Source organism: Montipora capricornis, chromosome 6, assembly GCF_036669925.1.
Source record: "Montipora capricornis isolate CH-2021 chromosome 6, ASM3666992v2, whole genome shotgun sequence".
NCBI classification, from domain to species: Eukaryota; Metazoa; Cnidaria; class Anthozoa; order Scleractinia; family Acroporidae; genus Montipora; species Montipora capricornis.
The window spans coordinates 22,964,534-22,977,798 of NC_090888.1; the positions used below are offsets into that span (position 1 = coordinate 22,964,534).

Consider the following 13,265-nt stretch of genomic DNA (forward strand, 5'->3'; position numbering starts at 1 on the left):
TTTATCAGCGCTATTTGAAATGGGTTCTTAGGCTTAAATACTGTTTATCAGCGCTATTTGAAATGGGTTCTTAGACTTAAATACTGTTTATCTGTGCTAATTGTAGCCAGTCTGCAGTCTGCAGTCTGCAAATGTCAGACACTGGCTATATGCTAAATGTTTACGGTGTATTTTGATTTGTGTGTTTGGCCAGAAACTCGTATTTCAGAAAATTAATCCATAGCTGAGCAAATTGAAATGGTTGGCATTTCATCTTATCAGTTGTTGTGACCAAAGGGAATATATCGATCGGTTGTCTCAGTTCTTTACGTGCTCCTGTGAAAAGCGACTAAGTCGACACATCGCAACTCGGACTCTTGCTGGCGATGCGAATTGGGGCCTCTGTTTCCTAGAAAACAGACCAGTACACAGCTTCCTGATGTTCTGCCGCGTAGTATCAATCATATTGGCTGGACCTACTTTGAACAAATCGACACAAACTCACAAACTCAGAAAACAAACTCAAAATGAGAAAAATTGAAACAGAAGAAAATAATATGCGAACACAGAGAATCAGCGTTCCTGTGATCATTATGGCTACCGATTTACCGCACGAAATCGACGCGAAATGCCAGCAGTCACCCAGCCAGTTCGCCCAAAACCTCAAAATCAACTGGCATAGAAAGCAACGTCATCAAAAAAACCACGCGAGAGATCAAAATAGTATGCGTTCTATCGAACACAAAAATCGTGGGTAAAAAATTACTTACCATTCTGACTTGAAATTTCAGCTTTCGTGATATTTTGTACGCAGCCATACATGTGTTTGCAGTCCGTAAACAGCTGCAAGTTCTAACTTTCTACATTTCGGCGCATATAGTTTATACAAGCCAGTTTTCTTTGGGCAGATAATAAACTTTAAGCAGCAATTTACCCTTCAAAAGTTCTTGACATAGATGGCATCCAGCAAGTTTTCGGTTGAGCATTTTTAACAGTTTCATTTCATTAAAATTAGCCAATCATGTAAGGAAATTTGAGAGTGGACTGAACTTTGAAACATTTTATAGAAAGCAAAAAACGTTGTAAGAGGCTTTTTAGGTCGAGAAATCCAGAAAATTGTGAAATTAAGCCAGAACTTGTTCTTCACCGCTTGCTTGGATCTATCACAAACCCACGACCATTTGCGTAATTTGCCATGGTTAAGTGAAATAATATGATTCTTCATTCATCATTCCGAGCAATTTTTTACACATTTTGTTTGCGTAACCTTCCACAACTCTACAAGTAACTTGCATTTTTTCCAGGTACGTGAAATGGTTTTGTTGTCACCTTAAGCATTTTCTGGCATTTTGGTCTTTAAAATAAGGTTAGCACTTGACAATAAATTTTCATTTGTCCCCTAAATTAACCGCTGTTCCGACTAGTGTCATTTTTAAGGAACTACCACACCCTTGTCGTATTAAAAAGGTTGAAATAGTCACGAAATGATTACCATATAACGTGAATTTATATTTTGAGATGACGTTCTCGTTGCTCTCGCCATTGTCATTGCTTAACTCAGATGCCACTTGCTGGAGAAAAATAAACTTTGCAGTTCAGTGATGAAGCCATGCGCAGCTAATCCTTTGCGTCAGCCAAAATCAGCCGTTTCGCGTCATTTCAGGCTCACGTCAAAAATTATTGGGTGCATCGCAAAGTTGATAAACTCAGCTATGAAGACGCCTGTGGCATTTTATGTTTCAGTAAGTACTATTTATGAATATTTTTTTCTTGTCAGTTGTCACTTTAAATTGACACTCATTGCATATTGCTCATGTAAGGGAAACTTTTGACCTTTTCATCTCATTTTGAAGCTTCAATTTCCATCATGATGGCTCTCGCGTAGGCTCGATTACCAGCCGCCGTTTCGGGATATGAGCCAGCGCTCACTGCCGAAATCACGGCTGGACGTGTGATGTGAGCCATTGTTAATCTTTGCCAATCAGAAACTTGCCTGCACAAATCCGTCTGGCATAAATTATATTTTTTGACTGCGCGAAGGTATTCTTTGACCCGGCCTGTTAGATCTTTAAAGTGCTTTTAAGATAGGATACATCCAAGATTTCGATAACGGAAAGTGTTTGAGTAGCTGGAGATTGGTTTTGTTTCGTTTTCTACCGCCTGAGTTCGGAAACTTTAGTACTTTTCCAGTTGGCGCCAAGGGCAAAACCATTGCTATTACAATTTCTCTTCAGACTTCGCTAATGTAAGAGCAAGTAAAATTCCTCACGATCATTTGAAATTACTGCGGAGTTTATTGCTGGCAAAACGAGGGGGCCGATAAGGTCGACTGAGAGCTGAAGCACCCGAAGATTTTGTTGATGGTTCGCCGGTTGAATTCACACGCACATTGATCATTCTGAACCACAAACTCAAGCTCGTATCATCTGAAAACTTCGCACAGACGTTTTAAGTATTAATATTTAATTACTGTTTTGTTAAAATCAGTGTTTTGGGATGTCTAATGCAATTTTCCCGCAGCTTTTAACTTTGCACAAATTATACTTGAATTTACGTCATAGACACAACCTATCGCTCATTCGTCCAGCCGTCTCTTCTCGGGGAGGATACCCGAACTCGGGGGAGCGGCGGATATCGAGCCTACATGAACACACGATTCCACATAACTGACTTTAAAGCATGGTACCCAACCTCATTCCCAGGACCTTTCCTGGGTGTGGTGTGAGGTAATGGCAACCAGGTTGTGCACATCGCCCAGAATGCCGCGACACATCCGGGTACTTTTTATGCGCGCCGGCGCTAAAATTCAAAATTGATTAGAGAAAGGTGCGCATGATAACAAAGAATACGGCCAATAAGTGGCCACCAGCGCGTACGTTTTTCTGTTTCACGGGCATATTAATTTCCCCGGCCAAGTACCAGCATATGGAATTTGTAGAGGAAGGATCAATGAATGATTGAGGACAAATATTTGTTTTTTAAGGTCTCTACAAGTATTATCAAATTTGCTTTGAAAATCGACTACTTTGGGAGCTTTGTAGTATGGAAGCTGTACTTTAAGCGGAATATTCTGACGAGCTGATCGGTTAAGTTTACGGCCACCATATGGAAAAGTTAGTACCGGGTGTCAGGAAAGCTCCTGCAAATTTTCGCTGGTTTACGACACCTACAAGTACTATCGAAATGCGGTTTTCTGAACGCACTCGTCAACCTTCCGCAAATTTGCCTTTCGGAGGCTGTTCGGGAGAATGGTCGACTGATTTTGAAACTCCCGCGAGTAATAATAATATGCAAAACTCCGCCTCCCAAAACAAAAGCACGCAATACCCATAACAACGGGCTTTTGCTTGGGTCGGTATTTATGACTGAGGCCACGATCAGAAACGTCATCGAATAATGATGTGTAAAAGCCGGGCTGGTGTCTGGCATGCTTGGACATATTACTCACAAGTGATTTTTAACAACTGATTACTCGAAACTGCGTGGGCCTTTTATATGTTTTGATCAATTTAAAACGGATAGAATTTTGAATAATTATCTCACACAAACAATGGACAACAATGTTACGCGTCGCTTGCCTTTTCTTTTTTGTTTGGCTCGGCTCGGTTTCAAACAGAAATGCTATTTATTTTATTTTCCCCACCGTCTTACGAATAGAAAAGACCTGTGATGTCTTTAAAATTCTCAACCAACGTGCAGACTACCCTGAAACCGATCGAGTAAAAGACTTGATCTAATGAATTGCTTTAACCGGTCGAGCGGTAAAAAAGGACAGCAATGAAATAGAAGCAAGTGTTTCGCGCACCGCACTTTCACTTTGGCTACGCTTAGAAAGAAGAATGTTTTGTGGGAAAACATTTGGCTGCCGCACTCAGACCATTCCGAGTGTGATATGCCAAAAAAAAAAAAAGAAGAAGAAGAAGAAGAACGAGAATGTTCTTGCACACGACTTTGTTGACAAAACCCTTTGTGAAGAGCGTGTGCCGCCTTTCAATTAGGGCGCTATTGCTACTTCATATTAGATCTTTTGATTGACAGTCACCGATTCATTAACGAGTGCAGTCGGAATTCCGAAATCTTTATCTATACAATAATTATTCCGCGCATTGAAAAACTGGGCTCTGTAAGTACATGTCGCCCAAGACAATAGCATTCTGGGCGATGATAACCATCATGCGGAAGTTGAGAGGAGGGAGGGGGGAGATTCCAGTAAGAACTTGCGGCCCTGTACATCCCAACACACATACACACACACATTTTTGAGAGTAATAAAAGAAATCAATTATCAAGAAATTGTACAAGATAAGTGAAACGTTATGGTGTGCTAAGAAAATGCTCTGGCACTGCACATTTTGCTATAAACCTTTATTGTTATTTCAGTGTAAAAATACAGTGTATCGCCCTTAGTCGTGCTTAGAAGTTCATTAAAAGATGAACAAACATGTGTTAAGACTACTTGCCTTGTCAATCCTGATTTCATTTGATAGAAAATCACCGAAGACAATAACAAATTAAGTCCGTATTTTGAACGTCCTTTTAGTCTAGAAACGCGTGTCTGCCAGTTTACTCTTGTCAGAGAATTTTAGAAGAAAACTAAATTTACCCTCAAGCTTGTTCAACTGAATCTTGTTTCTTAATTTTTAAAAGTCCATTATATGAACTGCTCATTTTTCTGCTGTGCGATGTTTCCATGAAATTGATCTGTAACTCACGATGGGTACAATGGGCTCCACTCAACAAGAAACTTTTTCCCTGAAAATTTAGAAGTAAATCTTTGTCATTTCATGCGAGTGTGTTATTTCCTGCAAGCGTAATATGTATACGTATAGGAATAAAAGAAGACGAAAGGATGACTTTAAATTTTTCGCCAAGTTCTTGTCCTTGCAAAAGCCTCGGTTTTCACTATTCGTGTAAACTAATATCTTAAAATAAAGAATTACCAACGGTTCCACTTAAGTTTCGCACACTGAAAAGTCTGACACTATTGCTTCTGTTGTTTTTCATTTGTTTTGGTGGAACGTGCGAGTGGTAGAGGATGAACTTTCAGGCTCCTCAACATTGTTGTTGAGCCAAGCTAGAGCTGGAGAGATTGTTCACGTTTTCCATGATAAATGACTTTAAATTTTTTTTTTACATCTTTTTAACCTCACTTTCACTTTAGTAATTAATAACTATTAAACATGAAATTGAGATGTCTCCAATAGTGAGACAATGTTTACCCTACATCAACTTCCAGTCATTTATAATTTCCAAGATTATGTAAAGGCATTCTTTTGAATCAGCTCACATAGATTTTCATTCCCCAGCTTTTATACTCTCGTATTAAGGTTCGATAAGCTTAAGTTTTTCCATGATTGCCAAATCGCTAAAACAGTTTGAAACGCTTTGATTTGTTGATTCTCTGTAGGAAAATCCATGTGGTATTCTTCGTTTTGAACCCTCTAGTTAATTAAAAGAATTCCCTCAGTTATTTATATGTTTCATGCAATGAGTTTAATTATATAAGTTATTAAAGAAGGAATCTCTTGGCCAGCCATTATTATCCATTTTTATCAAAACTAAAGCACTTCATTCATTCGTTCATTATGACTTATACATGTATGAATCTTCTCACATCAAGGGTCAACAAGCCTCCTTTTTCCTTTTTGAGTGTTTTTTTGTTGACCGTTCTCTATCATAAACAAAATGCCGTAAATACATCAGATCACTTTCGACGTTCAAATTATTAAGCTTCAAAAGGTACACGAAAGCATTGCGGCTTGATGCCGAAAATAAGATGAAAAGATCAAAGATTTCCCTTACACAAGCGATATGCAATGAGTGACAATTAAGCACTTGTATTTCTTCTATTTATTACACGAGCAATGAGTGAAATGAGCGATTTATTCAAGAAACACAACAAAAATTAAGACATTACTCATCTGCTCTTCGATCCGAAAGTCGAGCTTCATTTAAAAAGTTCGCGTTATTCATACGAAACTATTTCCTGTCGTTTCGCGTTAAAAATGTGTAGTAACTGTCGAGGAATTAAACTGGTATAAGTGGGTTGGAAGCGTAGAGAGAGAACTGAAAATTCATCGTCATGTGCTAATGCATCATCGGAAACCCAGGGACAGATCGCGGAGGCAAGAGGAAGGGCGTTTTCCATTTACCAAGAAATTCCGGAAAGTCCGGTCGGGATGTAAATGGAACACACGGTTTTGGTTCATTCAACTGGAAAATTTACGGAATAAACGGAACTTCTGAAAAGGTAGTCCTGTTTTCCTTTTGGAAACTTTCCGATGGAAATGTGTGTTCCATTTACAACTTTACAAATTTTGGCGCGTAAAATCGGCGAACAGACCTGAGTTAAACGGAACACGTTTTCCACCCGATGGAAATTTCCACCGAAATTTCCGGAATTTTTTGAAAATGGAAAACGCGCGAAGTCTAAACGGGCGAAAGAAAATGGTGACGAAGAAAAGCATAGTAGGGCGACAAGAGCCCCTGGGGACACGGTCTTACCAGACCAGTTCCAATCAGTCCGGGTAATTCTGTATTCTGATCGGTTCCAGAAATTATTTGTGTTTTTTTTGCCCAATCAGAGGTCAGCAGGCCGTGAAGTCGTTTCGTGTCTTCTTACACGGAAATCACTTGATTATTTGTTGTTCAACTGTGTCCAGGTACATACTTGTATAATTATAGAGAGAGTATGCTGTTTCCTTCTTTCAGTGGGAAATATGAATTTATGAGACCTTGTTGAAAATTTTAGTGAACTTTATAATTGAACTTTGTTGACAAGCTACATGTAGTGATGCACTCCCTGCATCGGGCGGGAGGATGTTCCGAACTGGGATTTTATGATCATTTTGTGCAAGGCTCGTCGCGTATTTATGGAGTGTAGACTGGGTCTGAGTGATGACTTGTTAAGGGATAAAAATAGGGAGCTTACGAAACGATGAAGGTGACGGCAACGGCGACGACACTACAAAACAATAGGTTTAGTGAGCAAAAACAGTGGCTTTGCAAGCTCTGCACGTGCGTTTTACACTTTGGTACATTGCTGTCATCTCCTAAATGACGACGTAAATTGACCAAATTCAAAGTTCTGGGGAGGACGTTAGCACCATCCTCGGAGACCCAGGGGCAGATCGTGGAAGCAAGGGGAAGTCTAAACGGGCGAAAGAAAATGGCGACGAAGAAAAGCGTAGTAGGGCGACAAGAGCCCCTGGGGACACGGTCTTACCAGACAAGTTCCAAACAGTCGGGGTAATTCTGAATACTGATTGGTGCCAGAAATTATTTGTGTTTTTCTGCCCAATCAGAGGTCAGCAGGCCGTGAAGTCGTTGAGTGTTTTCTTACACGGCAAACACTTGATCGCCATACTCGCCTGGTTCGTTCGGCAAGGGTCTGCTCGAGGGTTAGAAATGTCGCAATCACACCACAAAATGTACGGGGACTCCTTAGGAATATCGGCGGAGAAATACGCTGGACCTTTCGCAGGTTTCGCTACAGTAGCGTATTTCTAAGTGTGCAGGATTTTTCTAAAGATGTCCTTCCCGATTCACCTAAAATAGCAGTGATTAATTTTGATCTAACAACTATTTTTATTCTGCCCCTTTTCCTGGTCGAGGTATTTCTAGATTCCTTGGATCAATTGCTGGGGCTGAAACGTTGCTAATCTCGACAAATTCTTGTTTGCTATTTCATATTTCATACAAAAGTGTCCAGGGGCCTGTTTCTCGAAAGTCCCGAAAACTTTTCGGGTCCGAAAAGCCACTTGTGAAACTGCCAACCGCTTATTTTGGAAGGCCGATCTTTTAACATGTTTTCAAGCTAACTAAAAGAAACATGTCCGTAAAGTTTTACAACTTAAATCCTCTCCGTTCTTGAGATATAAAGGAAATTGAGACACCCTGAAATGGCCCGTAAAGTTTCGGGACTTTCGAGAAACGGGCCCCAGACGTTTGGGAGACTTAATCGTTTGGGAATCTTTTCCAATAGTAAAATGAGTTTGGAGCCAGGTAGTACATAATATTCTGAGTTTGTACCTCTGCAAATATAAAATCTTAAGCTTAGTATTTCTCTTTACAGTAAAGATCCCAAAAATGTGACAACTTTTAATAATTGATTCACATTTTTTCAATATTTTTTATTAATTTATCAGCTTTATTGGACACATCAGAAAAAGTAGCACAATGTTTGAGTTTAGGGAAACAAAATAGAACTGCAAAAAATAAACCATTGTTAACTGATTTGATGTAATAAGTTCAGTTAAGTTCAACAGCTAATTTAGCATCACAGTCTTCAAACAGGTGTAGCCGCTGCACTGGACGATGGGTAAGACTTCCAAATGAGGTCGGCACGGTAACGAACCGGACAAGACCGTCGCGGCCTGTGTGGGTGTCTTCCACTTGTGCACGTGACCACTGTTCCCGAGCTACGCGATCCTCAATCACAAGGACCAAGTCACCTTTGCGGATTTCGGGACCAATCTTATACCATCTTTTGAGAGAGGTCAGGGATTTCAGATACTCTGCATGCCACCTCTTCCAAAATCCGTTTACAAGCTTCTGGTGATACTGAAAACGTTTGGTGAGGGCTCTTGATGTCCGTTCGGAAACACGAGTGTCTTTAGTTGGACACACGCTTGAAGATTTCTGCTGATCAGAATCTGTGCAGGGGTAATCACACTGTAGTCATCAGGGTCTGCACCAAGGTAAGTAAGAGGACGACTGTTCAACTGCACTTCAATTTCCGGCAAAATAGTAGTTAACTGCTCGGCATTTAACATTGCCTTGGCAAATAGTTTCTTCAGTGGCGTCTTGAGACTCTTTCTCTACAAAGAACTTCCATTGAATCTTCTTTTCAGACAAAGCACTTTGGGTCTGGTTTGATTCCAATACTCTCCAGCCCAAATCAAATTAAACATAAACACTCAGCTTTAAGTTTATATCGCTCCAATGCTTGACTTGAATAACTACGTAGCCACCGGTGTGTCCTGACCACAGTATATTATGTTAAACCTGGACTGAAACCAGCGAAAAATGAAAGAAAAATATATCTTCCAAACCGTATCTGAACACGAAAAGCATCGACTGTCGAGAGCTTTGCTGACGTAGCATGGCTGTGTGGCCGCGTCGAGCCACAGAAAGAGCGCGAAAATTAAGCTTTGATCAGGTGTGTGTGTGTGTGAGTGTCTGACCTGGCTTGAGCCAGCGATCCAATCAACAACCAGTTCCTGGTCAGCAGTCAACTTCCAAAAAACAGCTGACCTCGATAAGGTTTAACATGAGCCCGCTATATGGTCACGTTATACTGTTCAGCGGATACCTTGTTTTGACAGGTGTCAATTGACCATAACATTGATGTCCAATATCAAAGATGTATGCTGTAAAGTAGTTACAGTGTCAAATGGAGTATTGCGTCCTGGATGAGCACGAAACTTGAGCCCGTGATATGGTTACGTGTACTGGTCACATTGGCATACATGAAGGGGCGGACGGACGTACGTACGGACGACGTACGTACGTACGGACGTTCATGACGTGATGGCTATAAAACCAAATTTTCTCACATCGATAGGTTACCATATTTTCTTAACTATGGTGCTCCGCGCGCGCGCGCCTCCGGCGCGCGCAGAGCTCCGCTACAAAGGACCAGCAAAGTCTAGACGCATGTTAGTGAAAGGTGGTGCAGGCTTAGTTCCGTCTTCAGGCATTGGTGCCATCTGCTGACCAAAGGGCTTTGTTTGGTAATGGCGACACATTAGACAGTTCCTTAGTGTCTTACGGACGGTCGATCGCCCTTTGATCAACCAAACTCTCTGTCGCAAACTGACAAAGTGTGTTCAACTCCAGCATGTAGTTCACGACGGTGGACATCATCAATCAACAACTTAACAACAGGATGGTTAGAAGGCAAGATAATAGGATGCTTCTCCTCTTCTGGTAATAGTGACTTGTGAATTCTTCCTCCAACACGAAGGAAACGACCAGTAGGACACATAAACGGGTTTCAATTGGCCAGGTTGCTGTCTTTCGCTTTACCATGCCGTTTACTTAACGTAATTTATGCAGGAAAACTTGCTTCTTGTACATGAGATATCAACCATTCTGCTGCATTTTGTTTCCCTAAACCAGTCAAAGGGCTGTCAATTCTTTCCTCTTTTTTCAGTCTTGAGTTTCTAACGAATCTTCTGATCCAAGCAAGAGTTCTTAGCAAGCCAGGAACCCATGACCCGGAACCTACAACTCTACTGTGTTCGTGCAACGGCGTTTTCACAGACCGATTTATTTTTAGATTGAATTTCCCGCGATGGAGACTCCCACAGGAGCCCGATGACCAATTACAAGAAATTAAGCTGACGCCATAGGGTCGCCGAACCGGAACTGCCTTTGTTTTTTGACCTACTTCGCGGGAAGGGCTAGTCTAAAAATAAACCTATTTGTGAAAACGCCGTTTCACAGACGCTGTATGGAAGTTGCACGCTCCAGATGGGCTCCTGGCAAGCGAATAAACTGGCTGAACCTTGTGAAGTCAATAAATGGCTCTTTGGGTTGTACAACACATTTGACACTAGCTCTACTCCTCCTCTCTGGGTCAACGATTTCTTTGGAAGGTTTTGACCTTAAATCCTCGGGCCAAATTTTTTCCGATCCTTGCAACCAAGAGGGTCCTTTCCACCACAAATGACTCTCTCTTAACTGACTTGCAGATGAGCCTCGAGTAGGTAGATCAGCTGGGTTCTGCGGTCCTGGACAATACCTCCAAAAAAACTGGGATCCAACGACCACTGAATTTCAGTAACACGAGTAGCAGCAAAGGGTCTCCATTGTGAGGCTGCTCCTCTGATCCAGTGTAAAGTTAAAGAATTGTCTGTCCAACAAACAATGCGGCTAATGGGAGAATCGATTGCACCTTTGACATACGCACAAAGTCTAGCAGTAATTACAGCAGCCATCAACTCTAAGCGCGGAAGGGTAATCTTCCTTACAGGAGCCACTCGGGTCTTGGACATTACAACTGACTGGCGAACAACTTTTAGATGAACTGCTGCGTGGAGCTCCACTTTAGGATTCTGACTTAATGGCAAATCAGCAGCATGTGAAGGAGTTCAAGTTCTGAAAGCTCTTGAACCCACTGATTCCATTTCAATGAGACTTCCATGGGAATTTCCTCATCCCATCCAACACCCTCGGTCCACAAACTTTGAAGAATTAATTTTGACCTCACTGAAAAGGGAGCGATTAGACCAATCGGATCAAATATCTTTGCTACTAAAGACGCCACCTTTCTTTTAGGATACACTGTCTTTTATCTCGACTTAACAATGTCCACATTAATTCCAAAGACAAGGTTGTCTCTTTTTGTATTCCACTTTAATCCTAATGCTTTCGTGATTGGCTGTGCTTCTGCTAGACCACTTTTCAGGTTGACAAGACTAATTGCAGCTCTGTCCCTCTTGGGTATGGCAGCCATAAGCTCAGACGAATTGCTGCACCATTTTGTCAAATTGAAGGGAGCGCTCTGCATAAGCTCAGTAGCACCTTGCTGTAATTTTAGTGTTTCCTGCACATTGTCTCTCCCAGAAGCAAAGTCATTAACATAAGTGTTCCTCAAAATTTCACCCTATGCTACAAGGAGTGTTTCTTTACTCCTTTTAAAATGCTGTTGATTAGTGCCAATGGCAAGAAACAGACTGGAAACAACTCCAAATGTGACCCTTGTCATTCTGTAAATCTTAGGCGTGGCTTTGGGGTCCAAATCTCTCCATAGACACCGGTGTGAATCTGTGTCTTCTTCTATTAACCGAATCTGCAAGAACATCTTCTCTATGTCGACACGCATGATACCAACATAATTCTCTCAAAATTGCAGAAGAATTCCGATCAAATCTGGCTGTAATGCTGGGCCTGGCTCTACGCAGCTGTTCAGAGAGACACCATTGTTATCTTTTGCTGATGCATCAAACACAACTCTTGTCTTGGTTGTCTGCTTGTCTTCCATGACGATCGCATGATGAAGGAGATCGAACACAGGACTCCCATCTGTCGGGGTAATTTCATCACAAGGTACTTCTTCAGCAACACCGTTCTCAACATGCTCGTTAATCGCGTCTCTGTACGACGAAACTTTCATTGGCTCATGGAGCAGCTTCTTTTTTAGATTGTACAACCTATTTTCCGCTTCCCGGTTATTATCTTTCAATGCAATGCGATCTTCCTTCCATGGTAAGGATACTTCATAACGACCATCATTGTACATAGCGTCTCTTTAAAGTTCTTCAAGATCACGTCTTCGACGTGAGTAGTAGAAATTGAACTTTTAGCAGGTCTAACACCAATGGACTCTAAATCCCAGAACTTTTGAAATGTTTCATTCAGTTGTTCCTCAACGTCAATTTGAACATTCAGAGACACAGTGCATTCTTGGTCCTGTCCACCTGTTGGTCACAGAAGACCCAACCCAAAGTTGTGCGAACTGCAAATGGCTCACGGGGAACCCTTCTTACAATTTCTCTTGTCACAAAGGGATAATAGAAATCCAAGCCAATAAGCACATCAATCTCCTGTTCCTCTCTAGGGAATTATTCAGGAAATGCTATGTTACGAAGATAAGACCATCTTGTTGGATGAATATCCACAGCGTCAGCTGGCCGGCATATTACTGGTCTACAGGTGCCACAGTAAATGCAATTCTCTTCCGCAACGTGCTCTTGGTGGCCTCTCTACCAAATCCAGAAACTGCAATTTTGACACTCTTCCCATCAAGACCAAGCTCATCAATTACACTCTGCCGAACTAACGATGTTTGAGAACCAGGATCAAAGAAACATCTCACAACTTTTGAACACCCATTTGATCCTTTGAAAATAGCTGGTACAGTCTGCAGAATCACCTTTCCACTCAGCTCACTGCAACAAAATTTGCAACAACTGAAGACGACACAGGAGGACCTGACGACGAGGATGGTAATTCAGGGGCCAATTCCACCTTGATTTTTCCCAAGTGAGGACGAGCTGATTCCTGATGCAGGAGACTGTGCTGTCTACTTTGGCAATGCTTGCATGGACGTTTCTGGCACATTTCCGCTCTATGGCCAGATTCAAGGCATCGGAAACACAGGCCGTTAGACGTTGCTTTCCTGAATCTTTCTGTCACAGGCAATGGCCATTTTTTCTTTCACAGGCAATGGCCATTTTTCCACAACTTCTTTTAGCGGCTTGTCAACTATTAGAAGCACAAGAACAGGTGCCAGAGTTTCAGGATTACACTTTTCACCCATGGACTCAACAGAACGAACG

At 41.6% G+C, this 13,265-nt stretch overlaps 1 protein-coding gene across 1 annotated transcript; it reads right to left on the minus strand.

The window, feature by feature from the left end:
• Positions 1 to 11,827: 11,827 nt before the first annotated feature.
• LOC138053461 (uncharacterized) lies at positions 11,828 to 12,226 on the minus strand. Its single transcript, XM_068900089.1, has one exon. It carries the CDS (start codon positions 12,224 to 12,226, stop codon positions 11,828 to 11,830), a length of 399 nt encoding a protein of 132 aa, XP_068756190.1.
• Positions 12,227 to 13,265: the final 1,039 nt, after the last annotated feature.